The sequence below is a fragment of the Hakea prostrata genome, chromosome 10 (assembly GCF_041222555.1).
Source record: "Hakea prostrata isolate BN-2017 chromosome 10, UWA_Hpros_2, whole genome shotgun sequence".
NCBI lineage: Eukaryota > Viridiplantae > Streptophyta > Magnoliopsida > Proteales > Proteaceae > Hakea > Hakea prostrata.
Window position 1 is genome coordinate 3,028,129 of NC_142609.1, and position 20,006 is coordinate 3,048,134.

Genomic DNA, 20,006 nt, shown 5'->3' on the forward strand with positions numbered 1-20,006 from the left:
GGTCCCACTTCAAGGTCAAACACCACAAGTCACTTCTTTTCCCAAAACAGATAGGGTGTCCAGGCTAGGGTTTGGGCTGGATTTCACACTTGGTGCCGCTGATTGGCATTGTTTTGCTTTTCTTGATTTGGCTGGTCTTTAGCCCTCCTTTGTTCGTATTGTATTCTTTCCCTCCCTCTCCCTTTCTTCCTTTGGTAAAGAATTTATTTATTCCTCCAAAAAATAAAAAGTCTTAAGGGAAAATGTAGAGGCTTTCAGGTTTCTAGGATATTTAAGTAAAAAAACTCTCGGCGAAGCTACTTGTTGGAGCAATGTTTAGTTGGTCACTCTATTGGGTCCTGCCCCATTACCAAATCCTCCCTGGACAAGTAGTGGATGCCCTCAACCCCCATAAAAACATTCTTGCTACCTACAAGTTTTTCCTATTCAAATTCCTAGACATGGCTAACCATCACAGGGTTCTTGAAGGTGGTCCATGGATGGTCAGCAAGAGACTCCTCTTTCCTCGACAATGGTCCCGTAACCTCCAACTTGCAAGTGAAGATCACTTTGGGTTACTCTGCCTAGTCTCCCATTGCACTTTTGAAGTGCGGATGGCTTAAGTGTCGTTGGCTCGGCTGTAGGCTTCCCCCACTTCACTGATGCTAGGATGACGATGAAAGATAGGCTTGTATATGCCCATCTCTGCATAGAGGTTTTGGCTGAAACCCCTTCTCCTTCTTCCATGTTCATTAAGGAAGAGTCAGGGGCCTGTTTCAAGCAAGAGGTTCACTATGAGTATAACCCCCCTCACTGTCTTTCCTGCAAAGCATTCGGTCCCCATCCCTGCACGCTATTGAACAACCTACAAACTCTGCCTCTCCTTCAGATTTGCATCCTGTCAAGGATCATCAAAGAAGCTCGTGCAACTTCAACCTCCCCTCTTGGTGCCGGAGTACTCCTGCTGTGCCCTTGGCCATTCCTAGTACATCCGTCGATCAAATCCATACTGGGCTGAGCCAATTCCAAGCCTTGGGCTCTAATCCTGATATTGAACATCCGATCGCCATCAACCTTGATTCAATTACCACCGCTTCTTTGCCAGATCCTTGCCTGCAGCCGATCATTCACCCGGTTCCCTCCCGGCTGTCCTTGATAGTCAAACATTGCACCTGCTACAACGATTGTGTTGTCTGTGGCGGCAGTCCCCGCTGCCTCTGCAATTTCCCCTACCCCTACTCTCTCTATGCCAGTCCCAACCAGCTCTACTCTTCCCTTTCCCTTTTTGGCTCTCACCCACTTCCCTAGCCTTTGCCATCCCCCTCTTCTTGCACCTTTCCCTTCCGATTCTTCTTTTGACATTCTCTGCTCGTGTCCAATCCCCCTCTAGTTCTTCCTCCCTCCCCCCCCCCCCACTATGGGCTTTGTCGTGAACTTCCTCCAAATCTACCCTCCCCAGATTTTCTTCCCCTGCCCATCTCCTTTTCCTGTTCTTCATCTCTCCCCTCAACCTCCTAACCAACTTACTTGGCCCATTCCCCTTTTAACCCCCTCTCTCGCCTGGACCCAGCCCTAACCCTCTCTCATTCCCTCTTGGCCCTCTCTTCTAGGAGCCCATGCGGGCCCCTCCCTCTCGCCCTTTGCCCTATTTGGCCTTCCCGTGTTCTTTCAACCTCTCTTGCCCCTCCCTTACTGAGCCTAGGGGCTCCTTCAATTCTAAAAATCTCCCCCCCCCCCCCAAATTGCTCAACTGCTGAAGTACCCATTCCACCCAAGGGTGCCATCACCATTATGAAGACTTTCCCATCAATTTTCTTGTGTCCTCTCTTGTTTTGGCTTGTTGGCCTGGGCTTCTAGTTTTCCTTGTAGTCTCCCCTTCCCTTCTTTCTTTTTGTTAATAAATTAGTTATTTATCCCCCCCCCCCCCCCCCCCAAAAAAAAAAAAAAAAAAGAGAGAAGAAGAAGAAAGAAGGTAATTTAGTTTCATTTGATTAGTAAAGGGTTAAATAGGGCCAAGAAAAGCTGGCCTGAGGCCTAAACCCACCAAATACTACCATAGCCAGTTAATTTGAAATGCTGCCTTTCGGCAGAAAGAAAGGCCAGGGTCAATGGATATAGGTGGCTTCATGCCGACAAATTTTATTGACACCCCTAGCCCCTAGGACAAGTCTCCTCGTTAGATAAATCTTGCAGTAGGGGATAGATTGACTCTTTCTCCTACATTCTGGAGTGGAAGAGTGAAGAATTGCCAAGTGTATGAAATCAATTTACAATCATCAATAACTCTTCTTATGGCTACACAAAGATATAACCTTTATATATGCACTACTTGGTCATGTTTCTGAATCACTAATTCATCCTGGAAATTTTAGATTTACAGAGGCAACAGATAAGATTCATCAATGAAGAAAGCAATATAAAGATTTCTATCAGCAGGAATCTGACCAATGGACAAGATCAAGCCAACATTCACTAATAGCTAGTGTAGAAATCAAAGGAATTCTCAAAAGTAGTTCGAGGGAAAAATGTTCCCAAATGAAAGCAACAAACAAGATAAAACCTGTTAATTGCTCTTCCCGACGCTTGAGATGATCATCTGGCAACCTGAGAAGCAAGTACAGAAACTCAATAAGGAATTTGCAGCATAAAGTAAGATACACATTTTGATGACATGACCTGAAATTTCTGGACAAGCTCCAATATCTCTGGCAAAGTGACTGAAAGAAATGGATCATGAGTTGCATCCTCTGGTAGATTAACATCGGCTGAGCCAAAGGCATTGTGTATCTTGATCCGTATCTCACTGCTGTCACTCCAGAAATACTCCAGCTTCTTTAAATATACGCAAATGCAACCGCCATGCAATTTGTGACTTCTGGTGCATTATACAGTCTAAATTAAGCATCAAAAGAAACAATTAGCAGAAAATTGTCTCCAGTATAAGAACCACATGTTAAACATAAAGTGTTCACTCCATTAGAACACATACAGCATACAACAAAGCGTCATCAGTGATGCCCAAATGCTGTACACATCCAGAATACCACTTTGACGGGTCCAAGTGTCATGGTTAATTAGTGTGAAAGGTGCAGAGGCAGTTCATGTGAAATGATTCCAAAGGCGCTTCTTTGCTTTCCAAAATAACAGAATGGGCCTAAACTCTGCACAAATTTTTGAAATTCTTTGGAATCGGGTTCAGAATCATGTTTCTAGGGAATCATGAGTTTGTGGAATTAAGTTTTGTAGAATCATATTCCTAAAAAAAAATTGTTTGGTTACCCTAATTCTAGCAAATGACTCTGTCAGTATCAGCATTTGGTTACCCTGATTCTGAAAGTGAATCTGTCTGAAAAATTGTTTGGTTACTTTGATTCGAAAGTGAATCCTGTCTGAAAAACTATTTGGTTACTTTGATTCTGAAAGTGAATCTGTCTGAAAAACTGTTTGGTTATCCTGATTCTGAAAGTGAATCTGCTTTGTTATTTTATTTGATTAACCAAAGAACATAACAATAATTTACAAAATTCAATACACCAACCATGAAATTATTGAGACACATTTATTGGTCAAGATTAAGTATCACCAATTAAACATGAAATTAGTAGAACCCAATTATAGGTTCCAACTTCCAACTTAGTACAGTTGTTAACGAGTTCATCCTAAGCTTTTTGAACCCATGGTTGTTATAAGATTTGGTGAAAGTGATGTCACTAGGGTTTTAAGGTATTTGATCCTCTGGCATTACAATGGTTTTTTTCTTGGGCTTTAATTATCAATCACTTATAAATAATCTGTAATAATTCTTATTATGGATAAGCTTCTTCAAAGGGCTTCCAGAGCTTTTCAGAGGAAGATAAGGGAAATCAGCCACATCACTCAATTTGGGACAATCACAAGTGTAAGAAGCTCACACACCCATGAAGAGGTTAGCTTTATCTGGCAATAAACAATCTATACCAAATATTTGAATGTTCAATAATTTCAAGTTTTCAATTTAAAATTGAACATGATTCAGAGAGTGAAAGTATCCATCTATCCAGGAGTGCTATCTTTTGAACCAATGCAATTCTCCTTAAAATCATTGAGGAAGCAATATTTGGAAGTACCTTACAATTTGTCAACATAATACACAAACTTAAGCAAGTAATTCAATCCAATCCATCAATCTTATTAACTTATCATAACCTAATCCATCAACTTAAGCAAGTAATTCCTTCCAACTTGCACTAACAATTTGTCTGATTGTGTGTGTGTGAGCTACTAAAAGGGGGGGGGGGGGAATCATTTAAGACAATGACAAGCCAGAGAGATTGCCTCCTCCAACCAGACATAGGTTACACCATTCCTAAGGCACAAAGAAACAACCCAAATAATGAGAACCACCACACAGAGACTATACTTAATAAAATTCTCATTCTCCCTCTCTCTCTCTCTTATCTCCATTTGTATCTGAGCATAGTTGACTCCATTGAATGCAATTAGTATTAAAAAGTTATCTTGGTCAGAATGAAGGTTACTTTAAAAACTACAATAAACTGGAAAGCCTCAATTACCAGTCAAATAAAAAGTTGTGAATGGTGAGGTCATTTACATTGAATTCTTCATCAATACATTTAGTACTTATCTTCCCTTCCCACTCAATTCTTGGGATATGGAAGCCTATTAAATCATGTTTGGTCCCCCACAACCCAATACAGTAGAAAAAGGAGATTAAACTTTGTAATCACTGTTGACCATTCATTTCAGATATTGCATACTTTGAGCTACATTCAATAGTATCTTTTCTGTACAATTCAAGTTTGCATGACAGTAGCAGTCTTTGAATCCCATGTTATGCTTCAACTGGACCAGTCACCTTTGAAAGATCATCACCAATCTTGTGGGTCATCCATGACATCCACCGTACCAACCTCTTACATAGAAATGAATATAACCAAAAGGATGTTGGTGAAATCCCAGGCACCCAGATGTGCCTAAATTGAGTGTTCTGATGGACCTGAAAAAGTAGGAATGGAGAGAAAAAATGTACAAGAATGCTGTGCCTCTGCTAATCTGAAAAAAAATGTACCCTTCCCATTTCATATTTTTCTAAATAAGCAGGGTGTAGGATTATGGCAGGGGCTCTTGTCTATCTCCCAGACAACACAAATGAAGGTAGGCATCCGTTCCTGTACAAAACATCACAGATCTCTGTTTTAGGATGTAAAGCATTAAGAAAATACCTATTAACAGCAAACTACTATGTCATGAAGGCAACAGCATAAAATGAAGTCCTACTTGTGGTCTGTATCAGGTTACTCATTCTAGTGGTTCTTGTTGAGATCGAATCTTCATCTCCAAACCCATACCTTACAGTTTCAGCACCAGCAACTGGAACATAGCAGTATGGCGCCTTTATGCCTCAGAATATTAAGCAGCCCACCATGGAACGAGCCACAAACAGTTAAAGATAGACCCCTGTTAGCAACAGGCAGCTTTGCCATATATGAGCACCCATATATTGAAAAACCAACGCAACCCCCCAAGAAGGAGAGAGGAAAAAAGCAGTTCAGTGAACCAAGATTAATAGACTAAACCAAGATTTCCACACCTATATCTGAAAATTAGGCTTAAGTTCACTTAATAAGTCTGCTTGGGATTCAGTTTACACATTCAGTTTATTCAAGAAAAAACATTAACTTATTAAACTTTAGATCTGAAAATGCAAAAGGAAATCCACTATATGGTCAGTGGTACAATTGAGAAGGTCCACAGAAATTGAGATGTGGCAGTTCCATCAATATAAATCTCTTTTCTAAACCGTAGATTAAACTCTTTCAGGTAGGGCTAAGTGCAACATATAGTAACATGAGATAAATATGCAGCAGTAAAACCCTAAAAGTCAGTACAACCCAGAGGAGCATAAAGTTAACCAAGTTGAGAAGGAAATGCAAATGTACTTATCATAGCCTTGCTATTCCCTGGCTGATTTGTCTATGATACCACGTCACCAGCTTCAGAATGCTATAAACAGGGGAGGGACAATTGGGTGCCATGATAAAAAAACAAAGAGTAATGTCAAGAGGAAAACAAAATCAGTACCAACTGCAAGATGGATGTAGGGTTTTTCTTGCATCAATTTTTATTCTAATTGTCTCATAATAATGATAATTATAATTATTTCTGATATCTATTGTGAATCTTATTTTCACATAAAAAGGTATAAAAGAGACTCCATAATTCCTAATAGGCTTCTTTGGTCAATAAAAAGTCTATTATGGATTATAGACCGAAAACTCATTCCATTGATCTATGCGTAAGATCAGCCAAAAACCCAATTCGTATAATAATAAAAATACATTCTTTCCATGAAAACCCTATCCTGTAAATCTTTTCTTTCATTCCAAATCCCTCCTATATATTTTCATTAATCTACATCTCTGCTGAGGACTTTTCAATGAATCTTCTCAAGATTTGTAAATATTTCTATAAATTTCTTTAGGTCCCTATCTCAAATCCACAACCTTTGTGGCTCCAGTGCTCTCACAATTTCAAAAGAAGTACAGAATCATCATGAACAATATTTTCATCAGTATTTTGCAACAAAATATCTCTTGCACAGTCATTTGTCTTCTTTCAAAATGGGTGACCAAATGGCTTTAGTAGGCATGGATATATCAACTCAGCATTTGAAACTAAATGTGTCTCGTATAAAGCTATGAAATATGAACAGTAGCTGCCATTAAGAAAGTACATCCACATTTCCTACTTTTCAGATTTGGTTTGAATGAGGCATCTAACTTTGCCAGTAGGATAATAAATACCATATATCACAAGCTTAAAAGATAATTATAGAGAATTGTAGAGGAGGTGATTTTTTCTAATCTAAAATTATGATAGGATCAATGAATGTTCTTATATTACCAGAAAGATGATTGTTGCCAAGATCCCTGCACAACAAATAAAAAGAATCAACAAAGAGAAAGTATAAGAACCAGTCACCGGAGTTGATAAAATTCATCAAACAAATGGATAATAAAAAAATGTTTTATTATTAATATACATTGAATCAAGGAGATCTTGATTTTAAACTTCCATTTTTCCACACTAACCTTTCCCATTCTCATCCACTGGACTTTGGTCTCTAGTCTTTATGATTGGTCCGAAGACAAACCAAAATCAAGAATTCATATTTGATAACTTTCCTATATCTATAAATGAAGATCATCAAAAGGATAATTTCATACATTCATGGCGAGCATAAACATCAAATAATGAATGACACAATTAAAAAAGGATTGTGCCATATACCATTTAACATAACTCATTTTAAACATCTCAATAAAATTAGACATAAGTACCCCTACAAATACATGAGTGTATCAACATAACTGCAAATACATGACTGTAGCCCAAAATATTGTGATCATTCAACAGCACTAAACATCAGCCATATTTATCTAAGAAGAACTTGATGACGGTTGCCCTATCCTCCTTTTTCTCCAAAAGTAGTGCATCCGCAAGGTGGATGTGAGTAAAAAGAAGTCTTTTGCACGCATCCGAGTCCCCAAGTCAATCTCCGTGACTACATTAATGGCATCACATAGAAGTTCCCGATTGTTGTCTTGAGCCTTCTCAGTTGCAGCCTTCTCAGCAGCAGCCCTCTCATGACAAATCTTCACCATGTCTATCAAAGCAACAAAGATATTCTCCAAGAGAGCCACTACTTTCTCAACTCCTTTCTTCGTCTTGTTGGAATTTTCAGACTGGTCATAACCTCTTCACCTACTTCGAGATCGACTACTTTCAGCTGGAGATGGATGGGTACATGACATGTCAGTTGTATTAGTCTCAGGCTGAACACTCGAGTTGCCAATCTCCTTCTCATCCAATTGGATGTTGAACTCATAGGCTGCAAGTGATTCCAGTTGTTCGTCATTGAAGAAATCTCCAACAATTCCAGCTTGACCGCCAGTTGCAATCTCATTACCTAGGGCTGCAACAACCTCTAAGTGAATGGGACGCACCAAATGGTCCTTCCAATATTTCTGCTCCTTCTTCTGCAAATTCAAAATATAAATTTTCAACTTTTAATCAACTATAGGGGCTGCCTATTCACTCACTTTTTCTGCTAATGTGCAGCGGCAAGGAAAGTGCTTTAACCTATAAAATGATGGTTTGGTGAAGATTAGTTGTTACCTTTACTTCAGTCCAGAAATGGGGGGCAGCATCAAACCTCTTTTCACTTGGATTCCATCCAAGTCCACTTTGTTTTTGCAAGTCGGATAGCGCACGCAACCTACTTTTCCAAATCCTAAAATGATTGCGGCATTGCTCCCAATCATAATTGGACCCAAATTTTTCGTAGATTTGTTTGCTAATTCCCAACCAATGCTCCTTTTTTAGTCCATTGTCTCCCGCCCTCCCACTAGCATGGATTTGTAGGAAAAACTCTAATAGAGAAAGAGACACCTCTATAGGCCATGAGGCTATATCTCTTCCTCTTGATTGTGAAGCATTTTGAGAGTCCATCTACTAAAATCATAATTGAGTCACAAAAATTAATACATCCGGTTAAATCATAATTCTAACACTTGAAGCAATCATAACTTGAGTTCTGACATGAAATAATACCACAAAGTTTGAGACAAAGTAAAACAAAATAAGGTACAATCCAAACTCAAACTCAAACAAGTATATTCAAATTGAAGTACATTAAAATTTAATCATTTGATTCTGACTCAGTCTCTGATCCCATGTCTTCATCATCAACATTTGTTGTTGCATATGCATTCCACATCTATATTGCTAAGTCATTCCAGAATGCTTCTACATCGAATGAGTCTGCATGGTTCTCTTCATCTTCATCAGAATCACTATTTTCCTCATCTTCCCCCAATTGTGGTGCGGAAGAGGAAGCTGTTGTTGGCCCTGACCCCTCCCTCGACTCCTGGGCAAGCCATTCCTCCTCTTCTTCCAAAGAGTCGTGGTTTAAAATGTGGCTGTGAAGCAAGACACAAGCTATCACAATCTTAACTTGAGTTCTGAAAGGAAACTCCGCTCGAGTTGCCAATATCTTAAAGCGACTCTTCAACAAACTAAAAGCACCTTCAATGACTTGGCGTAACCTTGCGTGCCTCAAGTTAAACAACTCCTTTGCATTTTGGGTCTTTGATTTCCCCTCTTCCATTCCTTCAGATGGTACCTAACATTTCGATATGGCCTCAAAAAACCTCTTTGGTTGGCAAAATCATCATTAGCAAGATAGAATTTACCATTTGGAACCACTAATCTTCTATTAAAGTGTCGACTCACTTGTCTCCCAGAATGCCCAAAACGGATCTTTAAAGTCGAATTCTTAATGTGGTGTCCAACACAATGTATAAACATCGTTACTTGTTCATCAACTAACACCAATTTGTTGTCTTCTAAAAGCCCACTCGTACGTAATAAATTAACCAAGTTGTAAAAGAATTTTTTGCTTATTCTTGTTTCATCACGACATGTATGCTTGGTGCCACCAATAAAACGTTGGGTTTCAAGAAACCCACGCCGGACATCTACTTGAAATGGTTGCCTCCCAAGGTATGTTCTTCTAATGTATTCAATTACGTTGACAACTGCTGCGGCCACCAGAGCAACTATCAACTCTTCGTCATTCATGTTGAACAAGGTGAGTATGCGTTCTCTAAATTTAGGTCTTGAAATGTGATCATATAGAAAATGTATAAATCAAACTAAAATAGATGACCCACCAACAAGAACGTATTAATAATCTAATCCAGTGGAATGAGAAATAATCTCTGCATTTCTTTTGTTTTGTCTTCTTTCCTAGTCTCTCTCTTTCCCTCTCTCCCTTCAAAGTTGTTTTTATCCTAAGCCTCAATAAAGGACTGTAAGAGAGACAAGTTCAGTTGGTTAAGTGTAGAGCTTACTCAAATGTATCAAATAAAATTCTTGAATATCATAACAACAACTAGATGAAACCCTCGTGGGCTACAATTCAAGTTACAGATCAAATATAGCTATTGGGTATTCTTAGGATTGTTGTGGGACAGAAGCTGTATATGGGAAAGTTTATTTTTTGAACTCTCTTTTCTATATGGGTATCTATAAGTTCCTTCTTTCTTGGACTCTCTTTTCTGTATGGGTGTGTGATTTCTATGGTTAACCATCTCCAAATGTACCCCACGATGATCCTGATCCAGCAAATACTTCCTAACTACACCAAACATGGCTAAGAGGTCATTAAGAAATCAAACATGAAGTGCTTCCTAAGAATTGGGATTGAGAGACTTGACCAAACCTCATTACAGGCAATACAATTTATTAGTTAGGCTCCAAATAAGTTTTATAATTTATTGGTTAAGAAACCACTCTTGAATACTGCTTCCATAACATGGACATTTTATAGAAGGGATACACATAAATGTACAAACTAACAGCAGAACATCTACAGCAATTACAAAGCCAATAAAGCAAACAGACTTCCTCATGTTTCTTCTCTTGAAAGGTCCAATACTGAAAGCCCTATCAGCTGAGACAGTCTAATTAAAGTTCCACATAGACTCAATAATAGCAAGACTACTGAAGCATACCACCTCAGATTGACTTAATGCATTCAAATGTGTTGATCCTTATCATGAACAATTTGAAAATCAAACTCAGAATTATATCTCAAGCAAACACCTCAGTTTGACTCATTAAAAAATGGAAGTTCTTATCCAAAGCAACTTAAATTCAAAATTCAAAATTAGAGTTGTAGTAATGTAAAATACTAAAGGCATTTTTATGAGAGTACTTAAACATTTCAAATTCAAAATAACAAGAAACACAACAGCAGTTCTGTTTGTGGACATAGGTCGAGTTTGATCAGAAGCTCATTCTCTCTCTGTTTGTCTCTCTCATTTTTGTTTTCTGCCTTTTACCTCCATTACAGCTGCAACTTTGATTAAGTTTCAAGTGCTTCAACACATATAATCATGGTAACACTTCATAAGATCAAGGTAACCAAACAAATATATTTATTGAGCTATGATCCATGGATTCTGAATCCACATATTTGAAATCTGAACCAATCTAAGCATTGATAGAGGATCTCAGAACCATTCATTTCTGATATTGCAGGTTGTGCTTCTTCAAAGTTCTCATATTCAATCAGTGCATAGCCCCGAATAAGAAATTACAGCATTTTAATGTTTCATAATTGAGCTAAGGACCTAGATTCCTAACCATCCAGCACATTCAGAGGAATTTATAAAAAATGCAAACCATGTAGGATTAAATTTTGAATCAAAAACCACTGCCTTGCAGTTATCCACGATATTTCATTTGTCAACCAACACCAAGAAGTATAAAACATTTGATCAGTTTCGTTCCCCCCCCCCCCCCCGGCAAAGAAAAAGGAAAAAAACAAACACACGCACACACATAGAGTTGCACACAAACAACCAAAGTAGAGATGCAACTTCCTGCTAACACTGATATATCAACAAGAGACCAACTAAATCTGAAGAAATGCAAGCTCAAATCCAAGGAAAAAGCAAATCTACAAGAATGGCATCTTTCCTGCACCACATTGTTGAAATGTTAAAAACCTGAAACTCACTGTTACCACAAACAATTTCTAACTTCAAGGATCTAAAATCATTTCAAAGTCCCACCAATCCAGGCCATTAGAAGTATTTAATGAGATCAATTTCTTAAAAGATTTCTCCACACCTTTCTAAACTGGAAGCTTAGATAAGTTATAAACATATTATCCTCAAAATTGAATTGTTATTACTGAGAAAATTCATCAATATCTAAATGTAAAACCAGTTGCTATAAAAAGGGCAACCTTCCTTCAAATACAAGCTACAATTAATCAAGAAGTAACCATTGCAAAATTCAATAACATGACTGATGCTTAAAGAAGCCTGCTTGACCATGAGAGTGGCAAAAATATTAATCATCATTATCAAATACAAGACTACACTTAGGATCTTCTACCTGTGATTTGGAAGAAGTCGAACCACAAGAAGAAGCAGGACCAGCGCCGAACAAGAAGAAGATGCAGGACCAGGTTGATGCAAGACAGACGCAGCTGTTGATTCACCTGGATTTACAAAAGAATATTTTTATTAAAAAAACGTTAGAATGTAAAACCAAGATGTTGCAGAAGAAGAAGCTCGACACTGAACTTGCGATTCACCTCAACGATGGTTCCGTGACAGATGTTGATTTTGAAGAAGAAGAAACTCAACTTGCAAGTGAACTTGCGATACGGCAGCAAGAGCTCAACGATAGAGCTGAACCAAGACTTCACCAAAACAGAGGCAACGTTCTGTAGAAATGGAAAGAAGAAGATAACACTGAAGAACTATCGCGATGGAGCTCAAGGATGAAGTTCGCGTGACAATAGCGCTCAGTGACAGAAGAAGACTCTGCGAGAAAGAGAACCTTGACAACAATTTCACGATAATGGGTGATTCAACTGAACCACCCATATTTATATGTGGGTTTGATTTGGTGAGTCTGTTTGGAAACCACGTCAAGAGGTGGTTTCAGTGGATTCCGATTTTTAAGGTAAAACGTGGATTTCAGATGATTCCATAAATCACTTGGATTCCAACTCAACATGTGAACTAAACGCCCTTAAATAAATAATAGAATAAATATCACTTATATTCCTTCTTAGCTAGACAAATAGAACTTACACCCCCTCTTAGTTGAATAATATCAAACACCTCTCCTCTGGTAACTTTCTTTATTAAATTTAACTTTTACCGTTGAATTTTTTTTAAAACCCTAAACTATCCTTGCCTAAAAAAATTTTTATTTACAGTTAAAATACTAAATTACCATCAATTAAAATAATTATTAAAAACTAAAACACCATAGTTAAAACTCAAATTATCTTTAATTATTAAAAGCCCATCATACTTTTTCTTTTTAATATTTATCAAGCAATTAAAAAAATTAACTAATGAAATTTTTTTTTTTTTTGGTAATAACTAATGAATTATTTAATCAGTTAAGTTTAGCGTGTATTGTTCACGTTAATTTTTACTTAGCGTGTAATACTCTTTTTAAAAAATATTTATCAAACAATTAAAAAACCCCCAAATAATAGTTACTGTGTAATTTTATCAACATACCTTGATAGTAATACGTGTTTTTTTAATTGTTTGATAAAATTAGAAAAAATATATATATAAAAATATAAAAATAAGGTATGTTGGGCTTTTAATAATTAAAGATAATATAGATTTTAACTATTGTGTTTTAGTTATAATAATTATTTTAATTGATGGTAATTTAGTATTTTAACTGTTAGGGTGATTAGGTAATTTATGGTAAATAAAAAAATATTTTTAGCCAATGATAGTTTGGAGTTTTAGAAAAATATTTAATGGTAAAAGTTAAATTTAACGGAAAAAGTTAACAAAGGGGAGGTGTTTTATATATTTGTTAGGTAATAGGGGAGATAAGTGATATTATCCAACTAATAAGGGGTGTAAGTGCTATTTGTTTAGCTAAGAGGGGAGACAAGTGATATTTACACTTAATAATATCATGATTCCTTAGAATCAGGGAAACACGGAACCAAACACCACCTTTATGTTTTCACTCCAGTTTTGAATATGGACAGTATGGATACATAGAGAATAGCACTTCTCCAATAAATGTCTATAGAGTAGCGACCAACTGAAGAAGAAATGGTGGTATAAATATTCGCAACTCAGAAAAATAAAATAAAATCAAGCATGTGCTAATAAAAGAAAAAGCAAATTGCACCGACACCCTTAAAATGGAGGCCTTAAAGCACTAACACTCACTTTATGTTTAAAAAACACAGGAATTCCAAATTTTGATTTTCATTGAATATATTTGTTCAATTTGTCACTGGAAACAATTAAATTACTGCTTATTTTATTTCAATTCCCTACAATAAATAGTGTCTAAATGGTTTTTAGTAACAAATTGGATAAATCAATGAAAATCTAATTTTAGGGTTCCTGTTTTTTTAAATATAAAGTGGGGTGTCAATGCTTTTAAGGCCTCCATTTTGGGGGTGCTAATACAATTTACTCTAAAATAAATTTGGATCGGGACAAAAATTGTATCAATTCAACTTGGTTCTTCAAAGGAATTTGTCAATTTTTAATGCAAAACATTAAAATAGGAGAATGGGATAGACCTACTGATGGGTTAGTCAAGCGGTTAAAGACCCACCCTCCCACGGAGAGGTCCTGGGTAGTAATTTAGTTCTCACTCCATAATAACAGGTTACCTTTAAAAAAAAAAAAAAAAAAAACTTTATTGAAAGTCTTCTCCAAATAATAAAGGTGGGCTACTAGAACATCTTCAAAGTTTTAACTTCCAAACGAGAATGCAGATTAAACGGTTTAGTTTTCTTTCGATTCACATGAAAACTAGTAAAATTAAAATGAAAGAATAAGGCGGGAAATACACATTGGCAGTTGAGTAATGTTTGTAACAAGGAAGGAAATATCGCCGGTTCACTACTCATCAAACCGAAAGAGTTTTCAAAATGAGATTTACAAAAAAATCAGCAATATATCGTGAATTTTACAATTTCTCGCAAAATATCGCAATATTTTTTAACTTTTCTTCATACGTATCGATGTATGATTCGGTGCAACATCACGTGTGATGCCAATCTTGATATGATTATATCGTAGATTTCACAAAGGTGAAAATGAGTGTTTATTACTATTAGTGAGACCCCATTAATTCTATTAGTTTCAGTTCTGATCTTTTCTTCACAATAATTATTAACACTTTTTGAAAACTCCAACAGCCCAACCTACCTTTTCATATTTCGAATCTCCATTTCCATTATAGTTTTAAATGTCAAACTATATTCTCATTCCAAATGAGAAATTTTGTCCAATTTTTCAGCAAATCTTTTTTGTTACTCTCCATCTAGCAAAACAGCAAAATTTACCAAAAAATACACCTTAATTTGTAGACGAACAAATTATATTTGTATCCAGATAACAAAGAGCGGAGAAGCGAAAACGGCAGGTTTTCTGCCAATTGGAGCTAGTTCTGATCCAAATTAAAAAAATTAAAACAAAAAATTATATATATATATATATATATATATACACGGGGATAGATGTTTTACAAACATCGAGCGCACTTTACACTAATAAAGATGTCGGAGAAGAAAGGTAAATCATCCTTTCTGAGAAGCACTCCTCTAAGCTCTCTAATCTTGTCAAAAACCCAACTATTATATATATATATAACAAATAACCACATATTATTTTCTTTTCTTTTCTTTTTTTTAAAAAACTTGAAATCCATAAGAAAACTAATCTTCAAGAATAGCAAAAGAAAATACATGGCTTGGATAAATTTTCCTTTTCCTTGAAGCAAATATATTAAGCACCTTGATAAGCTTATCAAGTAGGGCAACTTCGGATCCAATTCTTCCTACACAAATTTTCAAATTCATTTTCAAGGTTCTGTTTTATCACTAAGCAAACTCTGCAGTCAAACACAGTACCAAAAATTGTGGAATATACTATTGCTCAAGAAATCCTGTAAACCTCTACATTAGAACACTCAAGTTTTTAAATTACAGCGCATGCAAGGTACATTGCACTCTTAAAGCTTCCAAAATTCCTCAAATAAAGCTAAGCTCTGTTTACACGAATTCGTTGCCCATCCAATTCCTGCAAGGAACAACATACATCGGACAATCTGAGAAAGATAAAATCCATCATGAATGCCTACAACAGGAAGAAACACCTAGCCATTTGTCATCTCTATCTTGAGGGCAGTAACCCCAAAACCCAGGGAGCAAATTCCAGGATAAAAGTATCCTACTTTGGATGTAAGAAGATTTATTTTGGTTTGTTCCAGGCAATAGGCTTAAAATGTAGCAGTAACCCTGCAAATAGCACAAATACGGCAGACATACTAAATCTCCACCAAAATCCTTCAGGCAACCACTGGGTTAAAAGCATGGCACTAATTGCCAAAAGAAGTCTCTTGGGGTGTAAATAGCAGTTTAGCCACAATCTTCGGTCCACAAACCAGGCATCAATGGCTTATGCTGGGTTTAGTAATTTTGTCCTCAGGCCCTCTGTTATTAGACTTCATGTAAGAAAAGATGCAATGGTAAACTTAAAAGCACTAAAATTAGAGGAGAAATGCTACCAAAGACAGCCTCATGAGTCCATAGGAATGCAACATGTGTTTTGACACCTCATGTGCTTCCAAATATAAGAAAGCACAACCATATAATGTATTAGAACTTCATGCTTCATATGGACTTAATGAAGGCATAGAAGAACTTACCTCATTGTTGAATAATGATATTGCAGCTTCTACATCATCATCTGTTGAAAATGTCACAAACCCAAACCCGCTTGACTTTGAGGTCCCTGGTACACGTGAGAGTTTTGCACTCAAAACCTTTACCTTCTCAGCAAAGAACTTGCTAAGAGTATCTGAAGTAACTGTCTTTGCAAGATTTCCCACATAGACCTTGTGGGGACTGTCAATAAATTGGGTTTCCTCAGCTAGAATGGATAGATCCACATTCTGCAAAGGTTTCTCTGTTACATTTACTTTGATTTGACGTCCTTCAATTTCCTGTCATCCAGTACATGGAACACAAATGGAACTATAGCTTTATTCTATTTCGAAAATAATATATACATAAATAGTGTGAATTCAAGATTTTTTTTTAAAATGATATTGTTATTATTTCTTTCATATTCCTGTTTCTATAAGTAGTATTACAAATTTACAACTTACTGTGCCATTGAGCTTCTCGATGGCTGCATTTGCATCCTCAACAGTCTTCATATTGACAAATCCAAAACGCCGGCTCCTGCCTGAATACTTATCATACATCACCTGTAGCAAGATAATCACAAAGATAATCTACCTCAGAAAAACAAGATCAAATCCAGTTGCCTTACCTTTTTTTCATTTTTTGTCTTCCTTCCTGTTTTTCTTTTATTTCTATAACTTAAATTGCAACTATGATAACTTAAGAGGTGACACTAGTTGGTTTTCTGAGGATAAAGCTATCAAATAATACCATCCTCACTCATAAAATAAATATAAAAGGTTCTCTTGCCTGTTGATGACTGCTCTAGAAAAAGCAATGCAAAAGGGAAGCCCAGCCTACATCATATGGTATGGATGAAAGCAACTTGAGTTATTGGTTTGCCTCATGCCATCCCCCCAGAAGTTATTTTCAAATAAGAAAGTTGAGACCCTTATTCCTTCTCCTTTACCCGGTCCCAATGAGTACAATAGAGAACGGCATTGCACAATAACAGTGACTAAACTAAAGGGCTTTTCACCATCTGCTGGGATAATGGGAAGTGAAATGAGATCTTTCGCTTTGCTACCAAAAGGTGCAATACTTTGAAGGGAAAATCTTAGAGAACATTCTTTAGGATACTAATATTGCTATACTCCTCACAAGCTCTGATGTCAGGATCTATGTCAGACAAATATCATTTATTAATGGCCAAAAGCATTTCAAGGGTCATTTGACTGACAGTTTTACCTCCAGTTGTTACTACTAAGGAAAAGTCAAAAAGACCACCGTTAAGCTGATATCTTTGCAGTATGATGGTCCCTTCTTCGCTTCTTCTCCAATAGTGACATTTGGAGTTCCATGGTAATGAAATATCATAGCATAACCACCACCATTTATCTATGTCACCTTTTCTATGCTTGTTAATAAATCATTTCCTTCTCCAAATATGAACTAACTAGAACAAACATATTAATTAAGATGTGTAATTTAATATTTTCCAGTGAATGCAAAGTTATGTAGATGGCTGCAATGGCAGCAGGTTCTAAGTATCAAAGCTTGTAATGCAGAATTCCTTTTCTTTTTTTTTTTTGGGAGTTTAGTGGGGAGAATTATCAGTAAAGCAGAAGCAATAAATTTGGGTTGATCAGGACCAGTGCTACAAGCTTCTAGGATCCAATGGAATCTATGTAATTTGATCATCATGAATGCTATGATGGAATTGAATGGGAAATTCAATGACAAAAATAAGGGCATTAATTGGCTCATTATTGGTACAAACTATTCAATTGAAGGAATCCATAGAAATTATTCAACAGGCTCAAAAAGGAATTCCCGGAGGACCAAATGAACATTTAAAAGTTCGAAGCTGTTCTAAATTCATCTGCCATCACAGCAGGTGGTTGTTGTCAAGTTATAGAGATGGTTTGGGAGAGGAAAATGACTGGTCAGGATACTTATGTATTCTATTACTACTTCTTTTCCCACTTCCCACTGAGGTCCCAAGCATATTAACTTAGCATACAAAAAAAAACAGAGGGGATCCCACCACAGTAGTTTAGTGATGAACATATGGTCAATACTGCCAGTGCTACCCAATTGTTCTGCCATTATGTATACCTTAAAAGAATATTTCGGTCTCATTTCTCACTGAATAAGAAGAAAGTTATCACAATTTTGTAGGACTTCTCATTAACCAATGTCTTGAAAAGGAGAAAAAGAAAAAAGACTTTTCCCAGGCCGGTATTTTCTTGAGAATTTATATTAATTAGCATTACTTGAAAATATCAATTTTTCATACTGTGAAACCTCCCAAATTTTAACATTTTTTTCCTCAATATTCGTTCAAATTAGTTCAATTTACAAGGCAGAGGAAGTTTGAGATTACTGCAGGCTGCCAAAACACTGTCCCGCAGAAGTTGCAGAGTTGTTCAGCAATCCTGGTGCAGATTTGGAGAACTAACATCTCTTTTCTCCCTAGCCACTAAAATCTAGCAATATTCTCCTAGCTGTATGGATGGGGAAACGTATTGTGCCCTATTCACATCTTCGTGGTTGAGTTCTTTGTGCAATACAAATACAATTAATTTAAAAGGAACAAGAGTTTTCTCTCTCTAAAAATTATCCAAACAAAGATTTATTTAGTTCTGTTAGGTTTCTACTTTGTGTATTTACACTTAAACCAAGGATTCCATCTTCTACCAGAAGATCATCTATATTTCACAGAATTTAGAAAGACTAGCTGCTGGATATACTACATTTATAACATTCTTCAGTTAGGCAGCAAAAAGCAACGTGAAAAAACAGAGAAGAAAATCACATGGGAATGCGCATCTGATGCTCTAGCAGGAACCATAATCAAGCATCTCCTACTTAGAATTTCCAATATAAATATCAATGTTATATCTTTCATTTGTTTTAAGTAAATCAATAGTTGTCAGTAAAGAAATTCATGACAAGTCTTAAACAAATATGATTTCATCTCTTAAGTACCTCGGCCTTCTCAACTTCTCCGTGTTCCGAGAATATTCGTGTAAGCTCAGCATTATCGACCGTCCGTGGAATATTTCCAACGTACAATTTCGTAGCTGCCTCAGGGGGTAGATCTTGCGTCGACACAGAGGCTTCTTCGGCTACAGCATAGACGCTAACAGTTTTCGAGGGATTCAAATTGAGCAGAGTTGCAGTTAATCCATGAGAACTGGAAAGAGAACCTGTCCTGGGAAGTTGGAGAAAGGGTTTTGACGGGGTTTTTGAATTTATTCTGATCGATTTTGAGGACTGCTGGAAAATGTTCGAAGGTACCAAAGAGGAGAGTGACGCCATGAATGCAGTTAGGCTAAACCTAGAGATTCACTATAGAGAATTGTTAGGGTTTTGCATTCTGCAGAACACTTGAACTATAATGGTCGATATTCCTTCAGACATTATCCATTTCTGCTCTGCTCTATATATATACTCTATTTTGGAAAAAATTTAACCCACCCCCGAGTTATCCTTATAATTAACGTAACCTCTTCAGTTATCTAATTTATCAATTAGATCTCTTATAATGTTTACAATTTTTTTTCTTTACAAAAAAAAAAAAAAAAAAAACTTTTTTCTTCTTTTTTTACATGCTCATGATTTTATTCTAACAACAAATTTTTTTCCATCTTTACCTTTTTCTTTAGAAACAAAAATAATATTAAAAATAGATAAATAAAAGCTAATTGAAATTGCAAATGTTAGTAATAAGAAACTCGGAGAGTAG

At 36.4% G+C, this 20,006-nt stretch overlaps 2 protein-coding genes and 1 long non-coding RNA gene across 3 annotated transcripts; all 3 read right to left on the reverse strand.

Annotated features, from left to right (window-relative positions):
• Positions 1 to 3,387: 3,387 nt before the first annotated feature.
• On the reverse strand, positions 3,388 to 12,156 carry LOC149001481 (uncharacterized). The gene is made up of 3 exons (XR_016170327.1): positions 11,950 to 12,156; positions 5,257 to 6,908; positions 3,388 to 5,147 (listed from the first exon to the last, which is right to left on the reverse strand). It is a non-coding gene; the product is annotated as an uncharacterized LOC149001481 (long non-coding RNA).
• On the reverse strand, positions 6,924 to 9,263 carry LOC149001482 (uncharacterized). Its single transcript, XM_089137859.1, has 2 exons — positions 8,158 to 9,263; positions 6,924 to 8,018 (listed from the first exon to the last, which is right to left on the reverse strand). The coding sequence occupies exons 1-2, from the start codon at positions 8,488 to 8,490 to the stop codon at positions 7,740 to 7,742; spliced, it is 612 nt and encodes a 203-aa protein (XP_088993985.1). The 5' UTR covers positions 8,491 to 9,263; the 3' UTR covers positions 6,924 to 7,739.
• Positions 12,157 to 15,328: 3,172 nt separating the features above from the next.
• On the reverse strand, positions 15,329 to 19,693 carry PSRP2 (RNA-binding (RRM/RBD/RNP motifs) family protein). Its single transcript, XM_089138299.1, has 4 exons — positions 19,247 to 19,693; positions 16,738 to 16,839; positions 16,276 to 16,572; positions 15,329 to 15,647 (listed from the first exon to the last, which is right to left on the reverse strand). The coding sequence occupies exons 1-4, from the start codon at positions 19,577 to 19,579 to the stop codon at positions 15,609 to 15,611; spliced, it is 771 nt and encodes a 256-aa protein (XP_088994425.1). The 5' UTR covers positions 19,580 to 19,693; the 3' UTR covers positions 15,329 to 15,608.
• Positions 19,694 to 20,006: the final 313 nt, after the last annotated feature.